The sequence below is a fragment of the Sander lucioperca genome, chromosome 18, assembly GCF_008315115.2.
Source record: "Sander lucioperca isolate FBNREF2018 chromosome 18, SLUC_FBN_1.2, whole genome shotgun sequence".
NCBI classification, from domain to species: Eukaryota; Metazoa; Chordata; class Actinopteri; order Perciformes; family Percidae; genus Sander; species Sander lucioperca.
Window position 1 is genome coordinate 372,941 of NC_050190.1, and position 17,109 is coordinate 390,049.

General features: G+C 41.8%; 1 protein-coding gene across 3 annotated transcripts in view; it reads right to left on the bottom strand.

The window, feature by feature from the left end:
• Positions 1 to 1,879: 1,879 nt before the first annotated feature.
• kcnh5b (potassium voltage-gated channel, subfamily H (eag-related), member 5b) overlaps positions 1,880 to 17,109 on the bottom strand; it is a 183,878-nt gene continuing 168,648 nt past the window's right edge. For 2 of the 3 annotated variants that reach the window (XM_031280412.2, XM_035994809.1), the window contains exon 13: positions 2,660 to 5,510. In XM_031280412.2, the coding sequence (XP_031136272.1) occupies positions 4,422 to 5,510 (1,089 nt within the window). In that variant the 3' untranslated portion in view covers positions 2,660 to 4,421. Of the gene's footprint in view, positions 2,353 to 2,659; positions 5,511 to 17,109 lie in introns of those variants that run through there. The other variant, XR_004895746.1, reaches the window with a different exon arrangement.

Genomic DNA, 17,109 nt, shown 5'->3' on the forward strand with positions numbered 1-17,109 from the left:
TGTGCACACCTGTTATCATTAACCATTGGAAACTGGACTCATCACAGGAGCACTGGAAAGTAGAGGTCTTCACTGGTCAACAAATTGGGATCCACTCCAAAACGGATCTATGGGAAACATTCCCGAACATGATGATCATAAATTAGTCTTTAGAAAATAGAAATCTGATCCAAAAGGGACCAAATGATATGTAGACCAGATACAAAGGTCAATCTAATCTGAATCCAGAAATAGAGAACACAAACACAAATAGCAGCACATTGGTTCATTAATTTGGTCGCAAAGAGCAGCAAAACATAGAATTTGTCATAACTGAATGCACCAAAAAAAAGTTGGGTATTGGACATATTGGCAAGACCCATGGCATTAGAACGGGACCCTACCTGAATGTATAACTGAATATAATTAGGACCCAGCCTGACTGAGGTCTGAGTGGTTTCGTGAAGACCTCTACTGGACAGTCATGTAAATGACTGCAAGAGAAGTAAACTTCTACACAAGTTATGTCTGTGAAAAGGTTTGTTTGTATCACAACATTGTCAAAAGCAGTCTGTAGCCTGACCAGAGGCAACCAGACCAAAGGTGGCGATGACAGCACTGCGTTCTGAAACCGCTGCGTTCTGAAACCCATTGTTTCCGATGGCTTGCGCCACGCCAGGATGGCGTTTTGCTGCCCTGCTCAAAGTTCAACCAGGGTAAACTTTGGGCACAGTGCACTGTAGATGCACGGTTAACGCAGCGCAAAACCGCGTTTGGTAAAGGGCCCGATCAGACAGAGCGCGTTTGCAGGTTGCAAAATGCGAGGCGGTCATTTTCGGTCATTTGTTTTAGAGGTATCCTGTATCCCGTTGGAGGGAGTTTTTGACCTTTTGGTGGCGCTACATGAAAACTCATCACAGTCATTATGAGTCAGCTTCTGCGGTGTAAAGGGTTGAACCAACTCGACTCACTGCCTTTCCTAAAAAAGAGAGTTAATTTTATGCTACCCATCATTTGGTAAATGTAGATGTCACGTTTGGTTGGTGGATAAAAATGACTATCTCATCTTATTTGCACGTTCAAACAAATCCTCCATCCCTCATATAGATATGTTTGTAATAATGACCCTAATCCTATCTTGACTATTGACTCGACAGTATATACTATGGGACAGTAAATGTCCATCAGAATCAGCCTCTTCACAGCTGTTACAGAATCAAATGTTGCATAGCTTTGCATGATATTCGATATATATATAGAAATATATGTGTATGTGTGACATGTCAGTAAGATAAAGAGATATGAAGCAAACTGACATGTGCTGCTCTACACAGGTACTGTGGTAGCCATCATCGAAATCAAATCCTCTAATAGATTATTTTCTGCATTCATGCTGGGGGGCCAGATTGCCTGAAACTGCTGCTGAGGTGTCCCTGAGCAAGGCACTTGCCCCTGATTCTTGCAGGGGATCCGCTCAGTGGCCAACAGCAGAGAGAACAAGGGGAAACTGCCAGCGGTGACAGAGAGTGGGAAGCAGGTTGGTACAGAAAACAGGCTCAGGAAATACCCATTTAAATAAAACAGCATAACTGAAGCTATTAAAACTGCATTCTTTCAAAAATGTTCCAAAGCAAAACCTGATTAGCATATTGTGACAGAAATCTCCTTAATGCTAATTAGCATTGCAACAAGCATTTTGTCACTTTTCACGTGAACAACTGAGTGCAACACTTTGAGTGTGCACAGTTATCCAAATTGATGCCATTGATCACGTCTCACTTCTTTCTACGGGCAACGCTTTTTGTCCCACCTTCAAGTGTGCCCATTTAGAATAGTAAAATTTTTCGCACATAGATGTATCCTATGCAGGACACTTTTATTACTTTTATTTATGTTTTCAAGCATATCTCGGCCTATAGGCTTCCTGGATCAGAAATGTCAACACCCCTGGCATCCAAATTGTCATGCAGGACATCGCAGATGCTGTGAAACTAATTGAAGAGGGCAAATTAATTCTGATATGCTCGTCATTCTATCAGGGAACACAATCTACCAATGTTCTTTTCTGACACCCTGTGTCTGTCGGATTTCGAGTCCTCTGGGCCTGGCATTAGACTGATAGGCATGCAAAAATATATTATTTCTTTCAGATTTGCATCACCGCTTTCTGTAAAGACATCTATGCGGGTGGCACTCCAACGAGCTAGCGCCCTGGTGGCCTGGAGGTTTAAGGTGCTGACCGTGAACTGCAACATGCTTAGCTTTAGGGGAGCTTTTTTTAGCATTTTGTCATTGCCCATTGTTTCTCTCTCCTCATTTCCTGTTATATCTCTACTGTTAACTGTCTAATAAAGGGATGAAAAGAAATCCAACCTAAGTCTGGGCAATATATTGATGTATCGATATCGTGATATGAGACTAGATAGGGTCTTACATTTTGGGTATTGTAATATCGTGATTATCAAAGTGTTTTCCTGATTTTAAAGGCTGCATTACAGCAAAGTGATGTACTTTTCTTAACTTACCAGACTGTTCTAGCTGTTCTATTATTTGCCTTTACCTACCTTACACTCATTATATCCACATTACAGATGATTATTTATCTAATAAGTGTGAAGATATTTTGTTAAAGCACCAATTGTCAACCCTAGAATATCGCCGCAATTTCGATATTGAGGTATTCGGTCAAGAATATCGTGATATCTGATTTTCTCCCTATCGCCCAGCCCTAATCTCACCAGCTGTTAATTTAACCGAGAGCTAATGACCCCCAATACTGGCAACAGAAGATGTGTTGGGGGTTACTGGCCTGACACCTCCAGTTAACATCAGCCTGTTTTTTGCCACCCGTCCATTTCCTCACACTGCAGATAATAAAGCAGGAATGACATGAATCTAGTCATTTAAAACTATTTGAGGCTTCCATGATGGCTACCGTACATGTATCTTCTTCCTTATTAAATATAATTGTGTGTGTGTGAGAGATATGTGCTTGCTGCACTGCAGGGTTTGGGGGCGGTTTTGGGGGGACCGCGTCTAAATCTCACCAGACCTGAAAAACTAGACTTCTGACAAAGCCGACTGATCTGCCTTCTGTGAAGAAAAAGTCTCCCTGGGGTGTTCACTCAAGAGATGCCGCCACACTGTGCATGTCTGTGTGTGTGTGTGTGTGTGTGTGTGTGTGTGTGTGTGTGTGTGTGTGTGTGTGTGTGTGTGTGTGTGTGTGTGTTTCAGCTCTTGCACACACACATTTATATATACGTACGCACTCTGGAGCATAAAACTACTCCTTTGCATGCAGATTTAGAAAACTGATATCATAAAAAGTACAGTATTCCATTTTTTATTACTTGAGCTTTTTGCGGCGAAGCTGCTGTGTCCTTAATGAAATTCAGAGCAGGCTTCAGAGCGACGCTCGCTGGTTAAGACTACCGTGTGTGGTGCTGGGGCTGAGGGATTACATGTCACTGTGCTGAGTGGACTTTTATGTGAACTAAACTCTGTGTTATTTCCTTAAAGCCTTCTTGTCGTTCCAGCTTTACCCAAAGTGCATTCTGCCATCCCTGATTCATGCAGAGGAATGGAACAAAAAAAACTTCCTTCATTCACCGACATGTTAACAAAGGAATAATCAGAATATTCTAGCGGCATACCCGAGCGATGCATAGACACAAGGCGGATTCTGACAAAATAACCATTTAAGGGTTAACCCGACATCAAACTGAGGCCAAGGGCGTTTCTGTAATCAAAAATAGAAATTATTATAAGAAGCAGATAGATAATAAATATAAAAACATATGAGAAAATTCCCTTCATGTGTTAAAAGGATGCTTCCTCATCACATTTGGGAATCTGTGTTCTTAGAGGGCGAGGTGAGAGCAGAATCACTTCTATTTCATCTCACAGGCAAAGAAAAAAAAGACACCTCCATCCCTTTCTATTTCTCTATTTTTAAATAATCCATGCACAATCCCTTTGCCAGTAAACCCTTTTGTTATCAATGTTTATAGTGCTACCAGTATGCAAACCCTGAATGTCCACATAGTAAATTATCAATGAAAAATATTCATATGTACAGTGTAGCTCAATAAAATGTCAGTTCTCTTTAAATTCAATTTGCATGCAGTCAACTGCATAATATACAGGCAATAAGTACGTTCACTAGTTGTTTCTTTGGCAGGCCAGAATCCAGCTGGACATGCATAGAGAGGTATGTACAATCACAAAAACCGGGTCCAGGTCCCTGTGGAGTGTGGACTCTTACGTGACCTGGAAATAGAAGTCAGTGTGCAAATGTTAAAGAAGCCAGAATTAAGACCAGTGGCGTAACTGGATCCAACAGAGCATAACCTTAAACTGATAATGGTGATCATAGTAGAACAATGTGCCATGTGATTGCTCTATGTTCCAGTACACTCTCTACCCCCCTGGTCAAGCTCTCTTCAGAGCCCTTCGTCCTTCTCTGAGTCTGGAGAAACAGGCCTAGAAACGGTGAAAATGTCCTGACGTTGTATTTTGGTTTTGGGTGTGGTGGAGGCAGACAACAACCCCGTGGGCGGCCGCTTCTTGTCTGAGAGCAGTTTGATAATTTCCGCTACCTGACTCTCCAGGGAGCCCAGGCGGCCTCCCAGGGTCTGTATGTCCCTCCGGAGCTCCAGCCGGGTCTCGTGCAGCGCGGCCTGCAGGGCCTGCTCTGGGATGGGGCAGAAAGGGTGAGGGGACCTCGCTCCTCCAGGGAGAGGGCTGTGGAGGAGGGGGGTGACCGCAGCGGGGGTCCGTGCCTCCCCCGCCCGGTCTATCCGCAGCTCGCTCTTGGTGATGCCGCTGTCGCAGGAGTCCGTCTTGCGGAGGGGATTGTTGCTGGACACCCCACCCTCCTCTCTATCGCCAGCCCCTCCTGCGTCCTGACCTTTACCCTCCTGTGAGAGCATCTCCACGGAAACAGCCTTGACGTTGTTGTTCAATCCGTCCTTCCTGGCCTCCACTGGAGCCGTGTTGTTTCTCAGGCGCATCCAGCCGCTGGCCTTGACGGCCGGCTTGGCCGGCACAGGGCTGGTGCTGACTTTGAGTCTGACAGTCTGCTCAGCTATGCTTCCAGCCGAACTGGGCTGCAGCTCTATGATATCGCAGTTGTTCTGCTTGGTGGGAGGCTCGCCAGGATGGCTGTATGGCAGCGAGCTCTGCATGGGCGTGACCTGGGACACGGTCAGCACGCTGCTGCTGGGTGGAGCCCCGTTCTGCATGGAGGAGGGCGGGCGCTGCAGGCTGAGCGGCAGCGAGTGCTGCAGGCTGGAGTGGCCCAGCTGCAGGCTGTGGGGGTGCAGGTGCTGCTCCACCTGCAGCTGGTTCTTCTCCAGGTCCAGGTGTGGGGCGGCGGCCGCTCCCTGGTTGCGGAGCTCCTTCTGCTGCTTGAACTTCTGGAAGAGCTTGCGGACGGGATGGTCCTGCGGGATGGTGAGCTGCACCTCGTTCTTCGCTCGCTGGCGCTCCTCTTCCTCCTTCTTCACCTCACTGATCTTGCGGAAAATTATCTGCATGGGAAACACATAGAAACAAACAACATGCCACTTATCAGAATGCTATGAATAATAATTCTCTGTCTGGCATTCTCTGCTGAGCGTTGCCCATTAATCATTGGAGATAAAGGTTTTTTTCTACAAGAATGAGAAAAAAAGAGGAAGTGTTATTATTATTATGGAAATCTGTCAGTCCGTCTCACTTGGGCCCATTCACATGTCAAAAATGTCTCTGCAGTGCACTCAGGTACTGCAAAGTGTAGCTGGCTTCTGGAGATCTGTGTTAAATTATCCGTCAGTGCTCCTACACCTCGCCTGTATTATTCAGCCTAGGTCTGGCACCACTCTCTCCTGGCTCCCCTTACACACTAATTACATTGGGAATGACAGAAATCCCTGCCAGGCAGGCAGCCAGCCATCCAACTGGCGATTTCAGTGTTATTCTTAGTTTAAATGATAATGCTCCCAAAAGCTGGCAAGCTGAGTTGATCTTTGAGTTAAAGATGGAAGGGAGGGGAGTCGCCCACCTTGCTGTCAATCCATAATCTACCCAACCAACCGTTTTCACCTCCTAAACCCTCTACTTTCATCCATGTATACTTCCTGCTCATCCAGCCTCTGCTGCTGAGAACATGCAGCTGAGCCGAGCAAAGCAAAGTCTGCTCTTAGCTACAGAGCCTGTCATTTCAAATCTCCACGGCTGCCTGGAGGCATAACCTGGAAGATTAACACCCTTAATTTAATTAACTATGAAAAGTACAGTGTGGTTTGATTAAAAGTGATTAAAAAGTTAGCACCGGTGGGTTTTGTTTTGTTACTTGACTCTTTCTAAAAGGAACAATGAGTCTGAACAAAGCGAGCTGATGACGCTGATGTGACTGGATCAAATACAATGAACCTCCATTACCTAACAATCACTTCGTATTAACTTCAGCAACTGCAGTCCCTTCCTGTTATCATGTCAAGAACCAAGCGCATCAAACAGTAACGTGAAGAGGACTTCAGCATGGGAATCTAAAAACACCCATGAGTATCATATAACACTATGTGGACGGGATGTTTATGTATGATTTTTTTTTTTATTCTTCCATGGAAGCATGGCTAACCTTTCCTACATTGTATTTATTTATCTTTAAGGATTTATTAAAAGCCCATTGCCCACCAATGACTGGTGATAAATGGAAGCATCCCATATGTCGACTTTGACAGATCTATCTCCCTTGTTTACATTAAGTTTGTTTTTTTAAGTAATTTTAAATCTAAATTTGTAAAGCTACATGTTCTGAATGAAATGGAAGTGATTTAAGCAGTTAAATCAATCCTAACAGCTTCAATTTTTTGAAATGTTGATTCTTGGGAGATTTTCAACTTACTGTTATTGTATGGCAGTAATAGATGAAGCTGAAGATTTTAAAGGAAATGGAGTTGGACATGAAGTGGAAGCACTGAAAGGAGTTGAAGTGGCAGTTGAAACAGAAACGACTAGAAGAGCACTCGGAGAGCGCAGACCTCCGCCAAGCCACGCCCTATCTCACAATGTTAATGCCCTGTGAATTTTCCCAGTCGAGAACCCATTTTTCCGATTATTCCGACACCACTTGAATGCAGCACAAACGCCCTATCTCGCAATGTTAATCAACGAAAAATAATTTGTGAAATAATTCCTGTAACTATTCAGACTTGAGTTTGTAGATAAAGTACAACCATATGCCTGATAACAATGTCGACACTGGATAAATGCAAAAACGCAAATTCTTACATCCAATACCAACGTTTTTAATTTTTAATATCTGCACATGGCAACAACAGTATGCAGTGTGTTGATCCAGGTGCTTGAACCAAGGAGCTCTGTTTAAGATCTCCTCACACAATCAGTTCAAAGAAATTCTGCTGCTTTCCTTAAATGAAAATAAACTTGTTAGGATACATTAGCTCTACTGTATTTTACCCAGTCAGACCATAAAGACTTTGGCTGCCAGTCAGAGGTTTTAAAACACAAGGAAATCAGTTGGCATTGCAGTAACGGTTGGCAGTGCAACACGTCTTAAAGCATGTGGCACCGGATAGAGTGGCCTGACACATTTCTCCCATTTAGCCTAATTTCTTCTGACCCAATTATTCCGTCCTTCTGTCTCCTCAACAGCCAGCACTAACATATGGAGCCTCATTCACAGTCTGAAGTAGCCATCCGCAGTGACACATGCACAGAAAAACACAGAGTCATGAGTGATGCTGCTGAATGGGTCTCTCTCTCTCTCAGTTTCTGAGAAGTGAGAAGTCGTAAGAGGAGGCGAGATAGATAAATGGCTCCTCTGGAGACACTCTGGTGAACAGCTGTCATATTAACACAGTGAACGTCTGTATGAATACTACAGACATTACATAAAGAGAGAGATCTGCTGCGCAGCATCACAAACCCTTAAGATGCCTTAAGACGTATAATTGAAAGTTTGAGGTGACATTATCGCAGCAGTGATGAAGAAATATTACTTTAGATCAGCAATTGTTGGACAATGACATAACACATTCATGTACCTAATTACCTCAAAAGGTTATGAAATTATGATAGATTATATATTATTGAATACTTTCTTAAGTAAAAGTACAGGCCTCATGTTGATCAAAATGTTTATTCATCTCCAGCATCGAAACTACTTGTATTTGATTTCCTCCTCTGGGGCCTCATGTATAAATGTTGCGTACGCACGAAAAGCTTGCGTACGCTGGTTTTGCCGCACACGGTGCGATTTATAAAAATTGCAGGCCGTCACGCAAACGTTTGAGCAGACGTGAGAATGTGCGGGCCATCTGCAAAGTCTTTTCTGGCTCTGTAACGTGGCGAATTCTGAGTGAAAAGTGCCAAAACTCACCAAACATTACAAAATAAAGTTTCCACTTCAGTTACTGGCATACGTCTGAGATGTTGTCTATGAAAAAACATAATTATATCCGCTGATACTCCATAAAAGTTTGATCATTTATGTGGATAATGTTTCACATCTTTCACACTACTAACTGTTTAATTCGCAGGCTACTTAACCTCTGCTAAACATGAGGACGGGAAATTAATGAATAATCCACTTAGGAAATAATTTCAGTCATCCTCTGGATTTCCCAGAGATGAAATATTTACTCACTGTGCAACAAAAAGATCGGCACGGAAAAATGCAATAGTGTCTGTGATTCTGTAGTTGCTGAGGCTAATACATCCATGGTGTACAGGAGAAGAGACGCACAGATCCATCTCCCCAGGATCGGCAGCGGATCCGTGCGCACTGTCACCTGCCGTGGAGACGTTGGCCTCACTAACCCCTTGTCCTCTGAGTCGGGTCTCCCTCGCGCTGGACTCAGTTTCACTGAGCGTACTAACACAGAGTTCAAACTGCTTATTGTGTGTCTGACACTGAGATGCATGTTGTTCTGTAACTGGTGTGGCGCTGCCACTATTCTCTGCCATGGTTTCGGTGCATTCACCTCCCGGTCACCGGTCTTGGCATTTTCTTTTATTGCTTATGCGAGATGACAAACTTCCAAACAGAAAAAAAATGTCTCGCCTCCACCTCCACGATCCGCACCTCAACCTCACAGACGGTGACTTTTTTTTCAGTCTGCAGCAGATTACCCATTGTGATTGGAGAAAGAATGACGTCGGGGGCGCATTTGTAGTCAATTCCATTTTAATTTATGGTAGGAGGCACGGCGGGGTGGGTGGCTCGTTCACGTACGCTCAAGTTCACGTTGATTGTCATGTATAAAGGAAAGGTGCGCAGGACCTGGCGTACGCCCGGTTTTATATTTATTACTTTTCAAGTTTTGGCCGTACGTCATCTTGTGGTATGACAGCTGCCTAGTCTTTTATACATGAGGCCCCTCTGGTGAGTAATTGGCGTCTTTGAGAGGCTCTTTAAAGCTACATTGCGTAACTTTTTTACCTTAAAGCATAAAGTGTAAAAAATAATGGACGAAGCTTCCGGGCTGATAAGAGAAGTCAATATTGAAGCTCCTTAAAGCTGCATTCTATCTATTTTCCAGCACGGGGCGACTCAACTGGTTGGAAAAAGAAGCCTGTTTCTATAAAAGTCTATGAGAAAATGAGCCTACTTCTCACTTGATTTCATGTTATTATGAGTTTATGGCCTCAATGGCTAGTCTTCTTCAACACAGCATGATGTTCATTTTGTAAATGATGCTCCCATTTATTTTAAAATTGACGATAAAGTAGGACATGCTTTAGGACCTGTCAATCAGGACAGAGGCTTAGCTATGCTAACCATGCTAACACTGTGTACATTAAAACAGACCTCCACTTGTTTTTGGGTGCTGTCTGTGTTTTCATCTCAAACTTTGACCCTCTCACTGTGTGTTTTCACTTCAGCAAAGTTAACTGGAACATTTGGGTCGCCTAAAAATGTTTTGTTCACTGTTCTGCCAACCAAGCTAGCTAGCTAGCACTAGCGTTAGCTGGTAACTTAAGGTAAAGTTTGCACATTCTCTGTTCTGCCGTACATGCAGATGTATGGCGCCAGTACCCGCAGGTCCGCATTTAGTGCCAGGAAATCTCCACTGGATGACTCGCCTCAGAAAGCTTGCAAATTGGCGACTTTCCCTCGTTTAAATAGTTGTTAAACAACACTGGCTTGGGCACGTCATTCTCCACAGCTCCACCCTCTCGTCAGAAATCGTCCCATCCGGTTACAAGAAACCAAGATGGCAAGGCCTGTATCCCCAAACCCGAGGCTTCAAAACGCCAGTCCACAAACCATTGGGTGACTGATGCTACATCCACTATTTTTACAGTCTATGCCTTTAAAGTAGCAGCTTTGAGCTTGTAACGTTTCAATATGCTTTCTCTGAACAAAGTGATTAGTTGAGGGATATCTATGGGTATGCTTTATATTTTGCTGTACAATTTTGATTCGTTATTTCCTCTCCATTTTGCCCTCAGTGCCCATGCACCTCATCTGAAAATTAATTTGGACAAATGGGACAAACAGATGGCGTCTTAATTAGTAGGAAAATACAGTTGTTTTGCACTAGCCTCATTTATTTGGCCCCGTCAAATGTTTTTCTGGCATGAATCCTACTCAGGCATCAGCAATGACACCACAGTAGAGTACAGTAGGTAGTGCCACACTGGATCTGCACCAAAACAATGTAACTAAATCTCAATCGCAGACGAAAACATCAACATATTTGCGTCGTAGCAGAAGCAGCAGTTCTGTAACAGATGCTCCCTGCCAGCTCGGACACACCTGTGTCCGCTAAGTGGTTCTGAAATACAGTCAGTGAACAGCGAAGCACATGTGCTACTTCAAAAAGTGTTTGTCTAAAAAAGGTACCAGACAGTGCGTGAGTCAGTCAGCCAATTGTCCCAGAAGGCCACAGATCTGAAACCCACAACAGCAACGGTACAGTAAAGAGGAGGGAAGTTGTAACTCATGACTAGAGATGTTCAAATTATTGACGGGTAGTGTATAATTTTGTATTAACTTGTTTAAGTTTTGTTCTGATCTATTTAGACGCTAAGTGTGCTTGATAAATATTCTGAATGGACAGTAGTAGTAGGGTGGTACATGAACAAATGATATAACTAAGAAAATGATGGAATAGTAACTTGATCAATGAATTGATCGTCAAATGTTTTTTGGGATTTTGACGATGTTTACTGTTATAGGGTTGTGTGTATATATATATATATATATATATATATATATATATACACTTTATATATATATACTTTGATAAGGGTATGGATATATTTAAAAAAAAAAAGGGTAGGATCCGTAAAGCACATTGCTACTTCCTACTATTTTTCGGGCAAGAGTATTTATTTATTTTGCTTATTCTTGCTTTTTTTTTTTTTTAAAGTGAAATACTTTGTGTCTTGTATTTAGTATTCTTACATATTGTATTTTTTTTATTAAGTTTTTTTGTTTATTTTCTTTGTATGTTGTTCGAAACATTCATTCACAAAACTGTAGTGTCAAATTTTAGATTGCCTTTCTGTTGTTTTAGCTAATGTTGAGCATGTTACTGTTAAATAGTGAATCTCTAGCTCTGTGGAGGTTATCTAAGAGCATTACAAGTGTGTGGTTCTTTCATAGTTCACCCCACACTCCCCTGAGAGCACTGCAGTGTTCTCCTGAGAGTCCATATGCAGATTTGAGGGTGCATATGCTAATGAAGAGAAATTAGCAAGCAGAGCCTGGAGGGGATTGGCTGCCCCCTAACAGGAAGACTACCAGAGATGACAAAAAAAAGCCCAAATAAACCATCATAGAGACATGAGAGAGAGTCAGTCAGTTAGTCAAATGTGAGATCAAAACATGGACATTTAGGATGACAATGAAATAGATATCTTAACCTAAAAGCCTCCATACGCTATACACATTTTCTCTGCAGATAAAGCATATGTTGGAGAAAGAATAGTTTCCTTTAAGACTCATCTCATCACTTCCTTTTATATAACTGTATAGTATACAATTAAAATGAAAATAATTGTATGTGTAGTTTGTATGTAACATCTTAACCTTGCTTTACTTCCTCTATTCCCAGTATTCTATGATTCTCATTCCTCTTTGGTAATACATACATATTTTTTGTTCTTGTTTGACATTTTAGCTTAGATGATTTTGTTACATATTCTCATTTGATATTCATTCATTTCAGTTCTTGAAATTCAGTTTTGTATGTCTTTTGAAAACTGCATTACGAATTAGCATATTCTTTTGAATCCTATTATTTCAAACATTATGTGAAGGACCTCTGCTGCACAGAGTGCTGCGTCAGCTGTAAGACTAAACACAAACAAATTTTTTTAACATTTAAATGATGTGTTTTCTGATCTGAGATTGTAGCGTGGCGAACCCATGTGTCCTGCTGACCTTAAAGTCTGGTAGCAAAGCAACATGGTCTCTTCATGTTGTATTCACAGATTCTCTCAAAGGATCTTCTGAATCATAGAAATGTAAAGGAGTTGGTGTTACAGGTTTATTAATTGGATTACCAGTTATCAGGTCTATAACTGGATTTACACACAATTTACGTGTACATGTGTGTTCTATTCATGCTTTGTTTTAATGTGTATGCTGTTCGGCACTTCGGGTTTACATGTAATGAAATGTGCTTTATAAATAAAATTGACATTGACAACAGGAACAAGAACACAGAACTCAGCGGCTAGTTTTTATTACTCAAGCCTGTTTTATGGTTCTGTGGAGGCTCCACGCAGAGCTTTCTCCGTAGCCTACATAAGTGGCCTGGTGTTATACTTGAGCGAGGGATAAGTGAAAGAGTGATGGTGATTATCTTCAGAGTGAGTAGCGACTCTAGAGTCATAGTGAGAGAAACGGTGTCTCCCCTACTCTTTCTGACCACGGTGGGAAATCTGGAGCAGGAAAAGTTAACCCGACGTGTGTCGCCCCGACGTGCAGTTACATTTTTCGAGAGGTGCACGTCATGCTACGGCGTAGGGTCCAGCGTAGGTTTGTGTCGCCACGTACTGTACCTACGTACGTAGCCACGGTGTTGATTTTACGTAGAAGTATAAATCACACTTTAGGTGCTGATTTACAAAAATGTCCTGGATTTCTTGGATTTCTGTGGCATGAGCAGCTGTGATATGCAATTAGAAAAAGGAGTTGGTTCTCTCTTGGCGAGCCAGCTGGTGAATGTGTTCAGAGGCAGTTTGATTTGAAAAATTAAAGAGGAATTGGTTTCTTCCTGTACAAATCAAACCTACAGGTGCATACTAGGCTACTGGCTTCCCAGTCATCCAGACACGTTTGTGTTTGAGAACTGTGCTTCTACCTTTAGCACTAATTATATACTGTATGTGACTGCAGAGGTGACGACTGTGACTGATTATTATGGCACAGGTCCAGTGTGTCCTCTTTACACCAGGAGCCAACTCGACACATGCATCTAATAAAACATTTATAGAGAAAGAACAGGAGTCAGAATCAACTCGTCTTTAGTATTAAAGTAACTCTGCTATTGTGGCTCTGGAAATGCTGGGTCAGTGTCTTTCATTAATGCAAGATTCATACACACAATTTATAGAAAGAGGAAACAGAGACATTAGACAAAGAGATGAGCCATGTACAGGTCTGATTATGAAATACTAATAGATGCATGGAATTTAAAACAAAACTCTGGAAAGGTATCACAGTGACAATCATTTGATCCTGTCTTGACACAGCAGAGAGGACAGACAGGTCGGACCTCCGTTGAGGGTATTGTTAATTTCGTCAGACGAGACTTAATATGTTCATCAATGACGAACATATTTATTTTCCATGACTAAGACGAGACGATGATGAGACTGCACCAATGTCCAAAAACGCTGACTAAGACTAAATTAACATGCATTATTGTTGACGAAAAAAGACGAGACTAAAACGTTTTGCATAAAATAAAGATAAAATCTCTCTTCATTTTCGTCTACCATCGTCTCTACTTTTTCATCATGAGATAGAATATTCAGCTGTTATGCCTTCAAATTATTCTGAATGAGTTTGTGCTGTTGCTGCCATCCTGTGGCTGCAACACAAAACTACATGGAGCAAGAACACAACACCCATAGACAGTAGCGAACACCAGAGATTTCTGTCAGAGCGATGAGCACTGACAACATGCTAGGTAGAAGGAAGAGGCTCGATATTTGGTCGCATTTTACGTACAATGATATTGACAAAAAGTCAGAAAGTGTCATTATAACTGACAGGAAGCACTGCGGACAAAAAATATCGGGGAAAAACACCACCAACCTTAAGCGACATCTAAAAGCTAACCAAGGCACAAGTCAACCAAAAACTTAACTTGTCTGTTGGAGTCTGTTGGGCTCCAGCTTTTGAATTGTGTTGGTTTAAAATAAAATACTCTTCAGAACAAGTTCATCATTTGTGAATGTGTCTCTTAAATCAGAAAACCAGACACGTTTTAACAAAGTTGCATTCAACAAAAATCATTCAACAAGTGTATTTTGTCAGGTAATTATGACATTTAACCAATATTTGAGATGTGTGAAACACTATTTGACTGAAATGGTTATCAGAAATAATTTATTATTTAAAAAAAGAATAAAATGTTTTGACTAAAACTTGACTAAAATATATAGAATTTTCTTTTGACTAAAACTACACTAAAATGATGAGACTTTTAGTCGACTAAAACTTGACTAACAAAAAAAGATATGTGAATGACTAAATATGACTAAAACTAACAAGGACATTTGGCACAAGACCAAGACTAAGACTAAATTAAAAATAGGTGAAAAATTAACACTATATGATGGCCCTATCTTGCACTCGGCGCAGCGCAGAGCCCGATGCAAGTGTCTTTGATAGTTTAAGAGCGACGCAGTTGTCAGTTTCCCGTCCAGCGCCCACGTCGTTTAAATAGCAAATACACCTGCGCCCATCTGTGACCCATGGGCGTGCTGGTCTTACAGGGACGTGTGTTCAGGTGCATTATGGGAGTATTGCTATCTTGAGGCAGCGGGAAGTGATCGCGCCATTGACCAACAAAAACCTGGTCTAAAGTCAATAACGCAGCATTTCATTGTTATTTTAACAGAGCATTAGTAAAATACTCCTAGGCTTGTGCACAGCGCGAACACACTAAGCTTGTTACACACACAGGGACACACAGCAGCACACACACATGCAGAAGATTACAAATAAAAATATTACGGTGCAAATCCTCCATCATAATAGCAATGCTCCAAGGTCCAAACGCGCCTGGCTTTTAAAAGGGAATGGGAGATGATCTCTGATTGGTTTATTGCATGTTATGCCCAAAACACACCTCTGATTAATGAAGACACTAAGTACAACTCTTTTGAACCATGCGCTCGGCGCATGGACCCTTTCTTCTGCCGTTAAACTAGCAAAAGTGGATTCGTACACGCCCTAATCGCACCTGCGCCAGGCGCCCTCACACCGTGTGCTTAGATCGTTAAAATAGGGCCCTGTATCTTTTTCAGTTAGGGCTGAAAATGACAACAGAAATAAACAAGTTTGCAGATTTCACATATCTCTGCAATTCAAACCAACCGCTTGTCTCTAAGGGATTTTTTTGTGTTAGCGCTACGTCACAATAATTCCATCTATTGGGCTGAGTGTGCAGTAACGTCACTACATCAACCTCATAGACATTGTATGATTGTTATTAAACACATTCTTATTGCAAAGTTGAGAAACCGAATGGCTGCAGTTTAAACAGCTGGCATTTTGTGAAGTTAGGGCTGGGCAATATATCGATATTATATCGATATCGGGATACAAGACTAGATATTGTCTTCGATTTTGGATATTGTACTAAAGTAATATGGCATTGGTTTTGCCTTTCCCTGGTTTTCCACGCTGTGTACTGATCTACTGATGAACTTACCAGACTGTTCTAGTTCTGTTCTATTATTTGCTTTTAACCACTTAGATTACATTATATCCACATTATTGATGATTATTTATCACAAATCTCATTGTGAAAATATTTTGTGAAAGCACCAACCCTACAAAAATCAAGGTATTTGGTTTCTTCTTCATATCGCCCAGCCCTATGTGAAGTCATGCATGCTCTTCTGCTTCGTAGTGAGAGATGTTCTGCCTTTCACATTAACAAGACAATGTATTGAATGCACTTCCCTAAAACAGAGAATAAAGATGAGAGTAGGTATTATTCTAAGAGAAGCAGCATGTAAACTTCTGTGTCTTCTGCTATCTCAGCCACAGAGCGCTGTAGGTGCAGCCGCGCTCTAAACATCACAGCATCGAAAATCTATTTTTGTCTCAGACTTCAAAGCTCTCATCAGTTCAAATATAAACTGCATCCCAGCGTCGATGAAGCCCTTCCCAGATTGGGAGCGCCAGCTACAGACAGAGCTAATGCAACATTATGTCTACGAGTCGCCTGAATGTACGTCGGATCTGTTTAAATATTCAAAAGAGAGCAGAGCAGAGCAGATGGAGAGTGTCAGGGTTTATTTAGGGTTTCACAGAGAGACGCTGGTTGGGCTGAGTAATGCCTTCATTTCATACCAGACCATGATATTGTGACTGGAGGGGACCAACGAAATAGAAAACATTACACACTGTAAATCTGGGCAGAGAGATGGTGAGGAGAAAAAGTGCCAGAGAGGAGATATTATGTAATATTACATGCAAGTACAGACAGACAGCATATGATATATAGAATTGTATGGGGAGAGATAGAGAGAGAAAGAGAGAGGGGGGGGGGATAAAATCAACAAAAAGGAGATGAAAATGGGAGCGTGACACAAGTAGAGGGGAGGGGAGTAAAGAGGGAGAGAGGAGCAGAGGAATGAGAAAGAGGGAGAGGGAGAGAAAAAGACTGGGAAGGAAAAAAGAAAAACACAACAGAAACAGAAAACGCAGCATGACCATAAAACTATGTGTATTATGCCGAATCTGGCCAGATCAAGAGATAGACATGTATAAACTCTAAACTCTTCACCCCCCCGCTGAAATAGATAACAAGGCAGAAAAAGGAAGAAAAAAACACTGTTCGTGTTCCGTGTGAAAGAAAAAGTCAATGTTGACTTACAGTTGTGTTCAGAATAATAGCAGTGTGATTTCAAAAGTGAATAATGCTC